At 33.3% G+C, this 18,281-nt stretch overlaps 2 protein-coding genes across 2 annotated transcripts; both read right to left on the bottom strand.

Annotated features, from left to right (window-relative positions):
- Positions 1-1,869: 1,869 nt before the first annotated feature.
- Positions 1,870-6,029, bottom strand: LOC131842110 (small ribosomal subunit protein uS4). Its single transcript, XM_059190632.1, has 4 exons — positions 5,944-6,029; positions 5,353-5,584; positions 4,386-4,572; positions 1,870-2,082 (listed from the first exon to the last, which is right to left on the bottom strand). Exons 2-4 carry the CDS (start codon positions 5,573-5,575, stop codon positions 1,908-1,910), a joined length of 585 nt encoding a protein of 194 aa, XP_059046615.1. The 5' UTR covers positions 5,576-5,584; positions 5,944-6,029; the 3' UTR covers positions 1,870-1,907.
- A 661-nt stretch (positions 6,030-6,690) lies between these two features.
- Positions 6,691-18,061, bottom strand: LOC131842132 (protein KRI1 homolog). Its single transcript, XM_059190655.1, has 11 exons — positions 17,772-18,061; positions 16,612-16,815; positions 15,534-15,679; positions 14,656-14,804; positions 14,250-14,394; positions 12,448-12,657; positions 11,466-11,601; positions 10,002-10,087; positions 9,201-9,485; positions 8,424-8,593; positions 6,691-7,582 (listed from the first exon to the last, which is right to left on the bottom strand). The coding sequence occupies exons 1-11, from the start codon at positions 17,884-17,886 to the stop codon at positions 6,742-6,744; spliced, it is 2,487 nt and encodes an 828-aa protein (XP_059046638.1). The 5' UTR covers positions 17,887-18,061; the 3' UTR covers positions 6,691-6,741.
- Positions 18,062-18,281: the final 220 nt, after the last annotated feature.

Genomic DNA, 18,281 nt, shown 5'->3' with positions numbered 1-18,281 from the left:
ACTAGATGGAATATAGCTTCCTTTTTTATGAATGAATACAGAATGGTGGATACCTGCGCTACTAATGAGGCGGGGCTCCAATAGTGATGAGCATATAGATGTATTCAAGTCTGTTGGCCCATAGTGGCAACTGCCTCCAGGGGGACCGCGTGGTCTTAGCAAGTTCTACGAACAATAACTAATAATTTCTGCCGGGGAGGTGGAGATGTGTTAGTTAGTAATGTGGACAATATCCACATTGCTGGCAATGTACCATGTAAGGTTGACCTCCACGCGGTGCCGGAAACAATCGTGATAAATTGTAGGTGTATTTGTCACAATGGGCTAACTGACCTCATTCTCGTCTTATCATCCTCCAATGGTGACCCTAAAAATTGCCATTGAATTATTTCCCGCCGTCTGTATGTTCTTTTTAATGGATGATGCACCCGCTTACGTTAACAGTTTAAACTGGCGAGCCTCCGTGGAGGATGACAAAATGAACTTAAAGTGAGATCAATTAACTCATTTTAATAAATAGCAATTTACCAGTGGTTTCCGGGTGAAACGTGGAAAACATGGCACATTGCTACCATTGGTGCTATTAGTCCACATTACAATCCTCTTCTATGACCTTTATTAACGAAAGACGAGAAAGGGGCTTCGTAAAACCGACATAACCAAGGATAATTCTAAAAACATGATAGTTGTGATGTAATTCACGGAGTCTACCCTTTTTTATATATACATTACGTGTATAGTCGTGGGGATTAGGACAAGCCCGTTTTTTTTATATATATTCAAATTCAAATTCAAAAATCATTTATTCATGTAGGACATTTTCATTTTATGAACGTCAAGTTTTTAAATCATTTTTTGTCCCTACCATCCAGTTCGGTATATAGATCCAATTGAGAAGAACTGGCAAGAAACTCAATTGAATTACTTTTTTTTAAAAGCCAGTTTATTCATAATGTTTATTTATATAGGTGTCTATGTGTATTAAATGAAAATCCCGTGCATGAAAAACTGTTGGAGCGTGCATCGCTCGTCATTCAAGTAATTATTTAGTGAGTAAGAGGCTTTGCTCAGTAAATATGATTTAACAGTTGTTTTTAATTTATTTAATGGTAATTCCAATATATCCTTTAGTATCTTATTGTAAATGTTTATACCTATTCCCAAAAATACCTATTGAATTTTTCTAAACGATATTTGGGGACAGCAAGTTTGTCTTTAAATCTAGTATTAATATTATGAATATTGCTGTTTTTTGGAAATAAGTCAATATTTTTATGAACATATAGGATATTTGAATATATAAATTGAGAAGCAACGGTGAGAATATTTTGCCTCTTTGAATTTGAATCTCATTAATAACAATCTCCTTACTCTTCATACAGTAGATCGTTCGAATGGCACGTTTTTGTAATATGAATATATTTTTAATATCTGCCGCTTTTCCCCATAATAATATTCCATATGAGAGTAAACTATGAAAATAACTAAAATAGACCAATCTAGCAGTATCAGCATCAGTTTACTGTCTAACCTTACGCACGGCAAAAGCTGCTGAACTCAGTTTCGCTGCAAGACTGAATTTGTGCACCCCATTGTGTTTTATTATCTAATGTGATTCCTAGAAAGACAGTAGATTCTATAAATTCGAGAGATTCGTCATTTAATTTAATATTGCAATTAGTATTAAAACTTTTAGACAGAGAGAAATTAACACATTTTGTTTTTTTAGCGTTTAACATAAGATTGTTAGTTGTAAACCAGTGCAGGAGACGCCGCAAAGCACTATTTACATCGTCATTATACACGTATATAGCTAAGTGGAGATTAGGACAAGCAGCAAGCAAGGACTGTTTAAAATAAAATGACGTGTTTGTGTATAAACAAATTGTTTATTTTAAGATGTTAAGTTAATCCTCTTCCTCGTCGTTGGTGGCGCCGCCAGCCTGTCCCTTGCGCAGGTTCTTCCTCTTGACGCGGCCGGGCCTGCCGCCGCCGAAGGGTGACTTCAGTGAGAAGTCAATATGCTTGCCAGAGTCCAGGCGGACGATGAACGATGGGATGTTTACCACTTGCTTGCGGACACTGTAGGGAGAAATAGGACTATTAATTTTTGTAAACTATATATTGAAAGCATAACTTCATTATATAATATAAAACAATGTTGCTGTCGGCCTGTCCGTCCCTATGTATGATTAAATCTTTAAAACTACGCAGCAGATTTTTTTAATAGATAACATGATTCAAGAGGAAGGTTTATATGTATAATACATGTACACCCAGGCGAAGCCGTGGCGAGTAGCTACTATATGTATAAAATAATTAAGCAACTCTGAACTGTGGCTGATTCTGAAATGAATTCAGGCATTGGGCCTTGAGAACTTAGGGATATAAGTGTATATAAATGTAACACTATTTTTTTCTACTTGGCACCGAAAATTTTAAGTAATGTTGAACAAAATCTTTAAAAGAAATAATAGGCTAGTTTCTTTATCAATCTTCTTGTACTGAATTTGCTTTCTGAGTGAGTGATAGAATAAAAAAATGATTATTATTATTATTTCAAGTATAAATACTTTCTATTTTTAATTTTGAATACCAAATTAATATATTACGAAATTACAGATAAATTCTTACATATAACTCACATATTTATATTTAATTAGTTAAACAAGCTACTGCTCTTTTTTATATTCAAGCACACTTGTTTGTTTTCATAATCGTTTCATAGTGTAATCGACCATGGTATTAGCAAAGACACATTTTACCACTGCTGGTGGCATGATGGTAAAATTACTATCTATTATCATATATTTATATATTTCTCTATTGTGTTTATTATCTCATTTTTTTTTATTTTAAAATTATTAACTACTTCAGCCGCGATTTGGCTTACAGCTAAAGTTTTAATTCTTTAATGTGTTCCTCTGGAGGGGATGTTAAATACATATATATTATATTATATATATATTAGATCTTGTTAATTCAAATGTAATGTGATTTCGCATATTTATATCTTTTGTTTAATCTTTTTGTGATTATTAACAATATGTTTAGCCAATAAGTCGTACGAATTCAGAGCTTTTTAATGATAGCAATGAGATCATAGGAAGAGCGCTGATACCAAATATTCGGAACGTTTGTTAGTGATCATGTTGTTCTTTGCTGAAAATCGGACATTCGCTATTCGATGCTCAAATGTTTTGTCACTGAATCCGTCACAGGGGCAACGCGCATTGTCCACGATGTGGAAACGATTAAGGTACATATATGTGCAAAATCTACCCTGTATCATCGTAAGCACAGATATTATATTATATTAAAGTCCGTTAGTTTTCTGTTCCCGCGCGTTTCCTTCCCCTCCCTAACTAGTAACAAACGGACTGGACAGCGGCCTTGAGGCGCGCGCGCATTGTGTTGTGAATTAAAATAAATTAGAACTGTGTTAACCTACTGTGAAGCTGAAAAGCTAGCGAAGATACCTTCGAGACCCTGAAGCCCAAGAAATCCACAGAACCATAAAGGTAAATAAATGACTGACGCTTCCCTAACATTTTGGTAGCAGAGTAGTTTCCCTAACAATATATGATCATTGGGTATACATTACCTGGTGAACTATACAGTTCAAACACATTTCAAGACATTGAATTCAACATAAGTTGAGAATCAAGTGGTCTCTATGACAAATGCTTCGCAGTACAAAACATTAACAGCCTCTCATGCTGCCTGTGGTCACCTGCATTTATATTTATGCTTGTAAGACTTTTATTTTTAAACATATTTTCATAAATATCAATTAAATTTTTATCTATTTACTAATGAAAAATTGTCTTTCTCTTTCAAGCTGGTTTCTTTATTTAAAAGAAAGGGATAAAACACTTGAGCGGCTTTGTAGTACTTAGTATTTATGAATTGGTGGTAATGTTACTTAGTAATGTGAGAGAAAATTATAATTATTATAATTATTTCAATATTTTATATTATGAACATATCCTGGAACTAGGACCAATGAGGACCTAGGACCACAGAACTGATATGCTCGTAATCTTAGGGCTGACTGTAAATATAACTCTGGGAAAAAAAAAATATATCATACTGGTTAATAGGTATATATATGTATATAATTTATTATATTAATAATTAAAATCAAATATTTCCAATCATGTAGGTTTATTACAGACTCCTATGATATGTCAAATCTACAGTCAGTTTGGGGTTCAAATTTTTAGGTGAGAAGAACTGACAAAAAACTCAGTCTATTACACTCACTTAGGAGTGAATTTGAGCCGAGAAGAACTGACAAGAAACTCATCTCATATTCTTTTCAAAAAGGGTTGCATATGTTCAATAAGTAAAAGTAACTATAGAAAGATTAAATCAATAATTACCGGATATGCCTCTGCCTGATAAGGATGCGAGCGTGATGGATTGACTTTGCCAGACCAGCCTTGAACACCTGTGTCTGCAGACGACGCTCCAAGAAATCTTCAATTTTCAGACCCAGCACGTAATCCAGTTTCATCTGCTTCTCGTCCAGCACACCGATTCTGACCAGTCGTCGCAGGAGGGCATTGCCTGTGAATTGTTTTATGATTAGTTGCAATCGTAGATAATAGTGAATGTTATTGAGTATGTATGTTGATGTCAGAAAACTATGTGATCAACATATATGTTATGACAAGAGGTTGCCAGTTATAATATCATCATGTAGGTTTTCCTGATTCTTTTTTATATGTCTTGCAATCGGCTCATTCGCCTTTATCTTTATTGTGGGAATCTGTTGATGCAAGAACTGTATCTCCAGTGAGGAAACCGTTGCATTTTACTTTTTCTGGTATATTATAGATGTTTCACTCCAGTGTCAAGTTCGGTGTTGCATATTATACCTATATCCCTTCCATAACTATTGCATTTTGGTACTTATGATTAGTAATGTGGACTAATAACCTCAATATACCATGACAGGTTAACCTTCGCCTCCATGAGGTTCCCCCGAAACCATAATGTTAAATTGTTTGTTAATTTCCCATGATGCACTAACTGACCTGACCTCATACACATCTTATCAACCTCAACTGGTGGCTCGCCAGCGTATACAGTTAGCGCAGGCGAGGGCACAATTTCATTATCATTCCTTTAAAAAAAAACTAGCATTCTCCCATAGCAAGCCACATATACTTTGATTCTCCTTGTATTGTATACACTAGACAAAAAACAAATTATTATATTATGCGAGGAATCGAACCCGCGACCATTAGATTTAAGCCGGTGTGCAAAACCGCTAAACCATCAAGGCAGTACGAGTTGAAAATTTTATAACCTAAAAAAAAGACATATGCTAGAACCGTGGCCTACCTTCAAACAATCTCTTGGGATCTTTCTCTTCAAGTGTGAGCAACTCACGAGCAGCTTTACGGATGCGAGCGAGGGTGTACTTCACCCTCCATACTTCACGCTTGTTACGCAGACCGTACTCGCCGATGATCTTCAACTCTTGGTCGAGACGCGCCTTCTCGAACGGACGCCGGGGCGTCACGTACGTTTTGGAGAATACCGATGGTACTCTGTTGTTCACCATTTTGGCGAGCTAAATACATTATAACAGTATGATTAAAACAATTGTAGCTAAGCATTAAACAAAAAAAATTTGATTGTAAATTTATGTCGCCACGCACTACTGCAAATACAAAACCGGTTAATGTATTTGGGTATCAATGCTAGTGGCTATATTATAGCCCCATTAATCCCACCTGTCGATTAATAATATTTGAATCACCAGGTTCTACTCGGAGGCATGTTATACAAATCAGTTTTAATCTTAAAAACTTACAGACCTTTAATTATTAAAATAAAAATAATAGCACTTGAATGATTGCATGTACTGAATAAAGTATTTATTTTCGATAAATATTACGTATTTTAACGCTTTTAATTATATTAACATACCTGAATCCGTCAGCACGGGTCGCCTTAAAAATGAAAAGAGAAATAACTTATACTTTTGACATCGACAAAAACATGATATGACAGTGACATTACAATTGACACTATGACAGCTTTTTTTTTCTTCTGTTCTACGGCTCTGAATACAAGCTTATTTTAAAATATTTGTGACATTCCCAAAAAATCACATTATGAAGAAAGCTTCTATTTATAAGGAAGTCGTCATAGTGACCCCCACAAAAAGGGGTTAGATATAAAAATTTGGTTCCTCATGATTCATCATTGTCAATTTTTTTATTAAATTGTTATTACCGCTCTAGATGCATTTTCAGGTTAATTTTTCTAGAGTCAATTTATTAAGGCATATTCTTTTCTATAACAATTAAAATGTATCGTATACTAAACTAAGAAATATTCAATTAGGCTACAGTTATGAATAATTGTTAAAAAACAAAGAATGTAATAAAACATTGCCGTGAATTTACTATACATAAATATTTTTATGGGCCTCGTTTACTTATACCACAGATAACATAATATTACATACTTATACAAAATGTCACAGTTTGATAAGAATTATTGTTAAAATTTAATTTGATCATAACTAAAAACAGGGAAATAACTGTTTCACAAATTTGTATAATAAATTTGTCTTGCTTTAGAAGCTATGTAGAAAACTAAGTTAATTGTGTTCGTTATAAAGAGACGAGGTGAAAATAAAAACATAAATTGTAATATAATCTTATTTTATTTACAAGTTCATTTTATAAACATATATAATATAGCAAATATTGCGATAGTTTAAAATTTCTTATATTTCAAGAAACTTCTATACTTCTTAGGATTTAATCCATACGCTTTTAGCCTTTCATCCGACAATTTGCCAAGGGGATTCTGTGGTGACTTATTTTGCGTCTGTTCATTTTTGAATTTATTTTTCTTCGATTTCTTGTTATTAAATTCCTTCTTCAATGTGTCTTTATTTGGAAGCTCTGTCTGTTTATTTTTCTTCTTTTTCTTTTTATTTGGCACCTGATTATTTGTATTTGAATCTAGTTTACGTTTTAAAGTGCCACTTTCATTTTTAATATCATTTTTTCGTGGTGTATCTAATATCGTGCCATTACTTACTTGACTAGGCTCTACATTAGTTATGGATTCCACAATAAATCCATCCTTACGTTTCTTTTTACTTTTCACTTTTTCATTAGAATTCATGGTTTCTATATGAATATTATCACTAAAACTGTTGCTAAGTTTCTTATTCTTTTTCTTTCGTTTATCATTTCCATTATGTAGTTTATCATTAACATCTGTTAAATTTTGATTTGAATTACTAAAATCATTTATTTTTTCTACATCATTATTTTCTACGAGTTCCTTTCCAGTTTCTTCAGCAACTTTTTCTTTACGTTTTTTCTTTTTCTTACTATGTTTATCAGAATTAGATGTAGTAACATTATTAGGTTTATTGTCATTCTCAGATTCATTATCATTAGCACCTCTATCAGAATTAGATACATTGACATCATTAGTTTTGTCATCCTGTTGACTTTCTTCAAGAGATACATCTTTATTTTTACCCTTTTTCTTTTTCTTCTTTTTAGTGCCTTCTTGGACAGGCACTACGATTTCTGGCTCCCTGAAAATATAATACTTATTACTTAAATTGACATATTCGAGTATTGTATACATATGTTTGAGGTAGACTGTATACGGGTGTTTGTGTGAGTACCTAATTTTCACACATTGTAGCCGTCAGCAGCTTCCTATAAAGATGTGTTTTGGTTGTAGGCAGTGAAATTACAGGATAAGAGGCATGACTTCATAGTCATCTGGGATTGCAAGGCATGTATGGTATCACGTTTCATCATCTGTTACATTTATTTGAATATGTTTTTCGCTTCCAATGTTCGATGTTATTTACTATCATCTTTCACACAGTAGTGCTGTTAAAATATTATCCTCGTTCCTACGCATTACATGTCCATACCATGATCGACGATTACTCTTCAACCTCCTACAGGCAAAAGTATGATCATATGTGTTCTCAATTGCAAGCCATGAGTGGTATGTTGATGTTACATGATGATCATATAGGCAAATATAAACACTTATGATCAGATGTGCTCTCAGTTTGCTGCAGCATGCTGGTCTATTGAAAAGTGCTAATCAAGCCAATTTGTTTGGATTATTGAAAAGATAAGAAAAAGAACATTTACTTAAAGTTCTTATTAAGAGAAAAAAAATGCTATATGTATTAGCTTAGAAAGTGCTTATTAAGCTAATTTATTTGGATTATTGAAAAAGGCTAGCTTTTATATATATATATTATTATATATACTATTTATAAGTTTTATTCTGACAGACAAGTTAATTTTGTTCCTCTTTATTTCTAATTCACAGCCTCAGTTCATCGGCTTGTCGTAAGACATAGCTCCTCTAATAGTCTTTTCATTCAGACAACTTAAAATTGTACTTACTCAGGTAAGTCCTGGAACAAGCTGGGCAGCATCTTTTTCTTAAGGCGATGGTCCTGTGCGCGTTGTGCATACGTCTTCACCTCTCCTCGCTCCACGTTTTCCGGTCGGTGCTTCACTATCTTCTTCAGAGGCACCCACTGTGTCAGTTCTTTGTCGTCTGCTAGCAGAATCTAGAAGCAATATATTTTTTACATAATACTAAAATATATGTAATATGTTTTTTATACCACGATTGTGGCTATCTATTATACAGCCCGCCAGCCCAGCCAGATGGTAAATGGTTACCATAGCGTATGAACGTCTGAAACACAGGGGTGTCACGTGCGTGTTGTTGATCCTTAAGAAACCTTAGTATTTCAAAAACATGTACTTTCAAAAGAAAACCTCAGCAAGTAGTTCCACAATATAAGCATATGTGGGAGGAATCTCTGAAACAGCACTGTCCAAGACTACAAGCTGTCTAATACCCATAACACAAGATCTGCTTATCTTGAGATTAGAGGGTGTTGTGTGAAATGTTCAAAGATATTATTATATTAGTATACTAGCTACCCGCACTGGCTTCATAAAACTTCCTCATGAATCACTCTATCTATTGCTAAAAACTGCATTAAAACCGTTGCGTATTTTAAACAAGCTTAATTGTTACGGGTGCCCTTAAATGATAATATGTAATTTTAGGTATACTAACATAGGCTAAGTACAATTGTTAATAACAAATTGGATCAATGTTATCTTAATAAATAAATTTAAATAAAATAAAAAAAAATTACTAACCTCCTCAATAGTCAATCCATAATCATTCGGCACGACTTCTCTGTATTTAAACCTAGTGGGCAGATCACCGCCTATAACATCCTCACAGTCCATCTTGTAATACTCATCCATATACTCAGCATATGTTTTCTCCGCTGTAGTTGGGATAAACTTGGGTTTCTTCACGTTAAGAAGATGGTGAAGCTTGGATTTTCGCTTCCGATTGCGACGTTTTTTAACCAAACTCTGTTGGATTTCTTCAAGGAGGTTCGCTCTGGCTTGTTTCGGGTCATAATCGGCGTCCATCTGTGTAATTTGAATTCATGCATTCATTTGAGTATTTAATTAAATTAGTGCTAATGCTACATATATTCTATGTTATTCTAGAATAATCTATGAGCCAGCCATCGGTCGAGCGTAGTGATGGCTGGCTCATCAGTCATACTTGTGAATGAATGCTGCTTCTAGGGACTGGTCTGCTCTAATCACTACGAGATTTATTCTTATTTAGTTGCTCAACCAGTTGGTTGTATATTTCATATTTTCTCTATTTGAGTATTTAATTGAATTAGTGCTAATAGTGTAGTGGTAGTTTGTATTCACACACTTCAACTTAAAAATGTAAAGGAACAATACAATAATTTAAAAGAGCAACACGCAAGATTCTTGCTCGTTCTTCATGGGTGAGACAGCTTTCCGAATGAGTGGTAGATTGAAATGTGATGACTATTCAAAAGTGCTTCAATGTAAGTTTGTTCGAATAAATGATTTTTTATTCTATTTAATTAGCGTAATTCATAATAATAAAAAAGTTACACGTACATTGAAATCATCATCTTCACAATGTGGTACAGCATCACCGTACTTTTGTTCGTCTTGATTGTCTGTCTCATATTTGTCCCAGTTTTCTGAAATAAAAAGAAAATGAATGGGTATTAATAAAACTGGTTAATAGAAAACAAAGTTTGTTTTTATGCTGTTTTTTATAACACAGGGGACAAACGAGCATGCGGCTCACCTGATGGTAAGTGATTACCGCCGCCCATGAGCACCCGCAACACCAGGAGATTTGCAAGTACGTTGTCGGCCTTTCAAAAAGGAATAAGCTCTTTTCTTGAAGGTTTCAATATCGTATCGATTCGGAAATACCATTGCTGGAAGGTGATTCCACAATGTGGTTGTTGGAAAACCGCACTGTGGAAGACCGCCATTCACCCAGATGATCAGGATGGTTAAAGTTTAAGCTGTTATCCAGGGGCGGATCGTAAATTTGTGGGTCCCTGGGCTAAATCTACTTAGGGTCTACCTAATTATATTACTCAACAAAAAAAAAATACACCGGCCCAAAATTGCTTGTTCCTTTCGATAGACGCTCACTTGCATGGGATTGAAGTCAAATTACATGGGTTGCAAACTTTATGATATGTTTTTTAACATTCTAGGTATTTTTTTTATATTCTAAATATCGTTTCAGTGGGGATAGGGGGCGCATTGTATCCTCGGGGCCCCGGGAACAAAATATATGCATTCATATAGGTGTATTAATGACATTTGTGATAAGTCAAATCTACCGTTAGTTATGTAATGTTGTTTGAGCTGAGAATAACTGACAAAAAATAGTACTAACTCGTCTCAAAACAGATTATAATTAAAAAGAAAACATATAAAACTAAAGAATACATTATTTATAATTTATATTCTGTATTATTGTAAACATGTACAGCATTTATTTGAATAGAATACGAGCTGAGTTTCTTGTCAGTTCTCTTCATCTTGAAATCATTCCGAACTGACGGTAGATTTGACATATCATAAAAGTCTGTAATAGACCTACATGAATAAAGATATTTTGGATTTGAAAAAATACATCATCATTAAATAGTATAAAACAAATTCGCTGTCTGTCCCTATGTATGCTTAAATCTTTAAAACTACGCAACGGATTTTGACGCGGTTTTTTTTAATATATAGAGTGATTCAAGAGGAATGTTTATTATATATATACCTTCCTCTTGAATCACTCTATCTATTGTTAACGAAGAAGGAAACTAGGTTCCTTTTGAAAACCGTCTTAATTAAGTCCTGGTTAATTAACCATGATGAGCTAACTAACCTGACTTCATGCTTATCCTATCATCCTACACCATGCTATTTTGATCCCTTAAAAATACATAATACATGTACACCCGTGCGAAGCCGAGGTGAGTAGATAGTTAAATAATAAAGTATATTAAAGGATGTCCTCTCCATTCTTCTTCAAAAGCTCAAATGATATAACTATATTACCAATCTCAAGTTCTTCATCCAAGTCGGGGAATCTTGGTTTCTCCGTATCTGCTTCTCCGTAGTATTCTTCGTCGAACAATGCGCGCATGCGGCGATCGTGTTCCTCAGGGTCGAAGTCACCCTCGATGTCTTGCTCCTAGTGGAATTAAATTTATTAATGGTTGAAAATCGACACCTATACATTTAAATTTACGGCCTCGGTGGTCTATCTGTTAAGCACACTTTACTTCCGATGGATCGCGGATTCGATTCCTCGTACGGTGCAAACATTTTGTATTTATGAGTATGATTATTTGTATCTATCTAGGTGTTTCCTATGTATAAAATGTAAGTGTCTATGTTTTATATTTTCTCAATTTGAGTATATAATTGAATTAGTGCTAGTTGGTAGTTTGTATTCACACACTTCAACTTAAAAATGTAAACTAACAATAAAATTATTTAAAAGAGCAATCTTCTTGTGATGACTGCTTTCTGAATGAGCGGTAGATTAAAATATGAAGACTATTCAATAGTGCATCAATTTAAGTTTATTTGAATAAATGATTTTCTATTCTTTTCTATCTGTTGTCTATAACCCATGCCACAAGCTCTGTTTTGCTTAGGACTAGATGGCGCTGTGTGGATTGTCTTGAGATATTATTATTATTAAATTATAAGTTTGAACATTATGAAGGTTCTATTGTCAAAGACTATACTCCTATAATCACAGGCACAGGCAATAAATAAAAGATTATATATGCGTGTATATCAAATAGTAGTGTAATGTTTTTTTTGTTTAATGTATTGTCTGTCAGGTATAATTAAAAAAAATATATATTTGTATTCTGCACTATATAACCTTCTCTATATAAACTATAAGTGTACGAAATTTCATAGTCTTCCGTCCGCGTAATTGTCTTAAAAAGGGGTAATAATTTATTATCACTGGTTATTGGAGAAGTTAATAATTGAATAAAAACAAGTGAAATTGTATTTTTACCTCAAAGGCGAGATCTTCATTTCCCGTAACCTCTTTGATCCTAGCGATCTTCTCCTGTATCTCTTTCAGTTTGAGCGCCTTCAGCCGCGCGATCTCTTCCATTTTCTTGTTCTTCTCCTCTTCCTTGCGGGTGCGCACTTCAGCTCGTTTCCGTGCGCGCCGGTCATCCTTGGGCCGGATGTAGTTCATTGTGCGCGGGAATCTTTTCAACTGTATTCATAGAAGAATAAAAATTATTTAATAACAAAAATAATAGGCTGGAAATTACAAAATTACAGGATAAGAGGTCTAACATCTTAGTCTCCCGGAATGCATTGTGTTGTGCCCACGTGAAATTTATAGTCTACTAGCAGACTCGGCCACGAGTTGCACTGGCTAAGGTTCTTGAATAAAATAATATTGCGACTATAAACTGAGATGTAAGCTATCCTATCTTTCAAGTTGGATCAAATTGCATACAATGTGCAAATCAAATTTGCAATCGGTTCAGTAGTTTAGGAGTCCATCGCGGACAAACACCGTGATACGTAATTTTTATATATAGGCTATATGTTATTTTGATGTATAGGGGCCGTTCAAGTATTACGTAAGCACTATTTGGGGGGGGGGGGTCTTTGCTTTGCTTATTTTGGATGACATGGGGGAGGGGGAATTTGATGATGATTACGTCATCGGTAATTATTTACTTTTTACACAAATGTCAACCCTCACATCGTCTTTGCTAAAAAAAATCAATACATTAAAAAAAATGTTTACGTAAGCATGGGGGAGGTGATCGGTAACAACGACAAAGGTGTGTGGGGGTTAATTGTAATAAATGTGTGTACGTTCAAATATATAACGGCCCCATAAATATATACCATCAAGTTTCATCAAAATCCGTTCAGTAGTCTTTGCGTGAACGAGTAACAAACATTCATCCATGCTCACAAACTTTTGCGTTATTAAAGAGACTGAATTTGCAGCTTATCCTGCAAATTCACTTACACACAACCAAATACATTTTAGTTTTACAAAATAAATCTAGATTAAAAAATAAATCTTAGTTGTCCGGATGTGATCGGTGACAACGACGGTGTGTGGTCGGGTGTTACATGGTAATATGATGTGTGTAGTGCCATTCAAATATATAGACATTTTATACGTACCATCAGATGTCATTCTCTTCAGCTTGTCTCTATCAGTCCTATATATTATACATACTTTTTTTTATTCATATCATCTTTCACACAAAATCCAAAGCTTTTCTTAAGGGACACAGTTACCTAGATACATCAAAATAATAATTCATTTAATAATGTCTAGTAAGACAAATTCAATATTGTCTACTAAGCATTCCTGTGTCTAAACATGTCACCCCACCTTACATTTTCCTATTGTTATTTAGTATGTAAGATCAATATTTCTATGTACATATTGTCAGTTTATTATAATCTGTAATATACATCGTCTCGACCAACAACATAGTATCACTCAGCCGTAACATGAAGCATTTTTTTTTTAATAAAAAGTATGTTCATTCTAATACCTCCAAGAAAATGTGTACAAAATATCATGACGATCGGTTCAGTAGTTTTTGCGTGAAAGCGTAACAGACATTCTTACTTTAACATTTATAATATTAGTAAGGATATTCCTACACCAAAGATATATTTTTTTAATATCTTGTTCATGTATTCACAGTGATATTGTACAATACCTTTATTTAATTTTCTATCAACAAATATATAATCTATGTTCTATTGTACAATATTTTTTGTCTATGTTTATAACTGAATGGTATTGTAAATTAACATACTTACATATTCCTCATCAGGTTCCTCGAACCGGAAGTTGTAGGCCCTCTCAAACTTGCCCTGCTCTTCCACCATCTTCTCATCAGCTTCTAGGTCTTCATCGTCACGCATCTGCTCTGCAGCGTCACCAATATCACCATCGTCTAAATATCTGTCACACAGAATAATTTGTTTGTGACGGTGTGCTTTTTACGTAAAAAATATATATGTATGTATTTGTATCAGTTATCTAGTACCCACAACACAAGCTTTAGCTAGCTTAACTTGGGTCTAGATGGCGCTGTGTGAATTGTCCTGATTATTATTATTTATATCAGTTGTCTAGTACCTATACCACAAGCTTTGCTTAGCTTGGGACTGGATAGTGCTTAAGAATTGTCCTTAAATATTATTATCATTTAACTGTACTTACTTCTTATTTAGTATGTAGTCTCTGAGGAAAGCTTCACCATCATTCAATTTGGGATCTGACCACAATGCCTTCAGGGGTTCCAAATCTTTCTCGGCTTCATCATCTATGTGCTTGGCTTTACCAATTAGGTAGTCCTTTAGTTTGCCACCCTGAATATAAAACACATTGATTTATTTCAAACTAGCTGTACATGCGACTACATCCGTGTGGAATTTAACTTTATTTTCATTAAAGAAAAGAACTTTCTAAAACAAAAGTATCCTAAGTTACTCCTTATCATCAGCTACCTGCCATTTCAAAGATTAGCCAGAACAGACAGACAAAAATTGTAAAAAAAAATATTTTGGTGTATGTTCATATCATGTAGTAAAAAACGATTATTTCTATATTACAAACAGACACTCCAATTTGATTTATAAGTATAGAAGATGTATAGATAAACATAGGTGTGGGACTGTCTGTAGAGCAGCCAACGATGGTGGTAATTAAAGGCGCAATATGAAAGTATAGTAGAAGGCAAGAGCAAAAAGGAATAATAAAAACATAACCATAGCAACTAAATATTCATATATAAATATTTAAAAATAAGGATTGTTGTGCCAGCCAGCGGCCCAAATGTAAGGAGTACTGTACAATAGGCATACATTACTTGTCATTGTAGAATATAATGTCCCATTAACTTTGCCTGTTTTAGGCATGCATAAGTTAAAATTAATTAAAGATTATTAATTATTAATTCTTCTTGTTTCAGCATATATTTGTCCACTGCTGGACGTATGCCTCTTGCATAATTATTAATTATTACATAAAAATTAGTTCATTATTTAAAACATTTGTCCTCAGAGCAATAATAAAAAATTGTATTAACAGAGACATACCTTTTGATTTTTTCTATTGTCATCTTCTCCATTATTCTCCACATTAACTTCGCATTTCTTCTCAATACTAAATATATTGCCGTCATTCTCATCATCATCATCATCACTGTCAGCAAATGTCAACGTTTTTGTTTTGGTCTCCTTTTCTGCAATTTTTTTAGTAAGATTACAATATTTTACATTGATTAGGAGTAGTCACAAATAAAACAGACATAGCTTTTGTATAAACTTGTTTACATATATACCTCAGTCTTAGAGGATATAAAAACCATCACTCCTAAGAATATTCTTAAAATCTCGCTCCCTTTTTCAGAGTCCACTACTTAGACATCATGTCATGTCATCCACTTACCACTTTCTTTAAAAGAGGGAAAAAATTATAAAATATTTATAAGAAATCTCAAGACATTGTTGATTCAAAAACATTATTATACAATTTTAGAATATAAAAGTGACATGTTGAATTAAGTATTATACAATTTTAATAATTTAATATATACAGTTTCAATTTATTAATTATTACTATTTTTATTATTATTATTATTATATATCATATAAAAAATAACTCGTCCTCCTCTCTTCTCTCCGCTTGCTGCCCAACAGGGTCCATAATTAACCTACTTTGAAATGTACCTGTGTATCTATCTACTGTAAAATTATGGAATGCAAAGCTTAAATAAATAAATAGACTCGTCAGAAGTCTAGGTAGTGGACTCTGAAAAAGGGGGAGCACAATAGATCTATGTAGATTGCAGTGCTACAAGTCCAAGCACCTGACCATAACCCAAACCCACTGTTATATACTAAAGTGGGTACTTTGTAAAAAAGAGTCAATAGATGTCATTCTGGTCAGTATAATTTGTGCTTCGAAAAATACGTGTTTTAGTGAGTATATAATACCCACCAATAAAAAAAAAATTCTGCTGTCATGTCAGGTGTTAGGATGATGTGTTGAAGTCAGAAGAGATATGTTATGAATTAAATTACAAGTTTATCTCTGTATAAGTGTGTATTTGTTTGGTTTAATGTGTATACATTAAACCAAATACTCCTAAATTTACTGTTATGGAAAACGTACCTGTTTCTTTTTTCACCTCATCATCAAAAAATGTATAATTTGTATCATATATCCTTGGGTCTTTAGTTTTTAGCAGTGCAAGGGTTTTGAGGAACTGTTTCTCCGTTTCCTCATTGACTTCCAGCTGCTCATCACTTTCATCTTCACTGTCAGATGTTGCCGATGCATTACCGTCTAATGCTTTTGAACCATACTTCTGTTCCACTGGAAAATTAAAGAAAAATAAAATAAAATGTGTAACATTATGTATGAATATTTTAGTAATAAAGATTATAAATAAATATTTATTTTTAGTCATAAATGTTTGTGCTTTTTTTGTTTCTCTTTTATTTATAGCTAGCAGTACCCGCGACTTTGTCTGCTTGGAATTTAAGTTATTTTTCTAAAATAAAAGTAGCCTAAGTTATTCCTTATTAATCAGCTACCTGCCAAAAAAAGTCCCATCAAAATCAGTCCAGCCATTTCAGAGGTTAGCCGGTACAAACTGACAGATAGACAAAAATTGGAAAAAATATTTTGGTGTATGCGCCATATTTGTATTGCACATTTTTACTACATATGCATGTAGTAAAAAAAGGTTATTTCAATGTTACAAACAGACACTCCAATTTTATTTATATGTATAGATAATAAGATTATGACACAGTCCAGTTTCTTCATCAGAACTTCACATCACCCATCATCATCATTATTTCAGGATATAACTATAAATTTTGTTGACAAAATTTATGGTTATCTTAATCCCTTGTCACAGCTGATCATACGTAAAGTATATTCAATATTTTTTTAAATAAAGTAGTTGATAATTATGTGAATGTCTCCTGCAAAAGCCACAAGCTACTGCTATAATCAGCCATCCACCTACTAAATGGTTTACTAAAAGTTTAATATTATGGCATACAAATAAATAAATGTTTAATAGGACAAAAGTAGTGACAAATGAAAATGGAAAAATATTAATTACAGAATTTGGTAAAAGTGGACAAGCTTCCACTAAGAATTATGCCGTAAATACAAAAGCAGGTACTTAATCAATTTGGCAGTAAATTTGATGGAAGACTTAATTAATAGATAACCATAATTTAGTACACATTTATTATAAATTGGTTCCCTAAACGGGTAATTAATTAGATAATTCCTTTAAGTACAATTATACTCACATTTATGCATTTCCTCCTTTTCGCGCCATGCGTCGTATTTCTTTGCGTATTCATTTTCAGTTTTAAATGAAACTTCTTCGTCGGAATCTTCTTCAAATAATTTATTTTTAGACATTTTTCACTATTAGACTATTTCAGTTAAGTCTATGAATTAGTGTAAATATTCATTTACCATTCCACAACACCATATGTAATGGAAATTGCAATTTAAATAAACATAAAAATTTAAACCATAATAATTGACGAAATTAACCTATTCAATTCAGACAACATTGTACATGTTTTTGACAGTGATTAATTTTTTCCATCTCTATTTTTGATAATGGACCAGGCAAAGATCTTTAGATCGTACAGCTTAGTCTTGTTGACGGCGTTTGATAGTAGTACAAGAGCGAATAAGAAACAAGCGTAATACGCTTTTAACTGTTTAAAATCGTACTTACTTGTAAATTTTTTTATCACAAACCACATTTTTATTTAATTGAACAAAATTAAAATTTAGTAAATTTA

This window comes from Achroia grisella, unplaced genomic scaffold, assembly GCF_030625045.1.
Source record: "Achroia grisella isolate CSIRO2021 unplaced genomic scaffold, CSIRO_AGI_Agris_v1 utg1080, whole genome shotgun sequence".
Lineage (NCBI taxonomy): Eukaryota > Metazoa > Arthropoda > Insecta > Lepidoptera > Pyralidae > Achroia > Achroia grisella.
The sequence above is the reverse complement of the archived record's forward strand: the minus strand, read 5'-3'. Positions and strand labels throughout refer to the sequence as shown.

Excerpts from the sequence above, each read along its gene's own strand:
- LOC131842110 (XM_059190632.1), bottom strand. The coding sequence starts at position 5,575 with ATGGTGAACAACAGAGTACCATCGGTATTCTCCAAAACGTACGTGACG. Across the intron at positions 4,573-5,352 it reads TCCCAAGAGATTGTTTGAAG|GCAATGCCCTCCTGCGACGA; the intron begins GTAGGCCACGGT and ends AACAATTCACAG. Across the intron at positions 2,083-4,385 it reads ATCAGGCAGAGGCATATCCG|TGTCCGCAAGCAAGTGGTAA; the intron begins GTAATTATTGAT and ends TTCTCCCTACAG.
- LOC131842132 (XM_059190655.1), bottom strand. The coding sequence starts at position 17,886 with ATGTCTAAAAATAAATTATTTGAAGAAGATTCCGACGAAGAAGTTTCA. Across the intron at positions 12,658-14,249 it reads AGGAACCTGATGAGGAATAT|TTGAAAAGATTCCCGCGCAC; the intron begins GTAAGTATGTTA and ends CTATGAATACAG. Across the intron at positions 11,602-12,447 it reads ATGAAGATCTCGCCTTTGAG|GAGCAAGACATCGAGGGTGA; the intron begins GTAAAAATACAA and ends TAATTCCACTAG.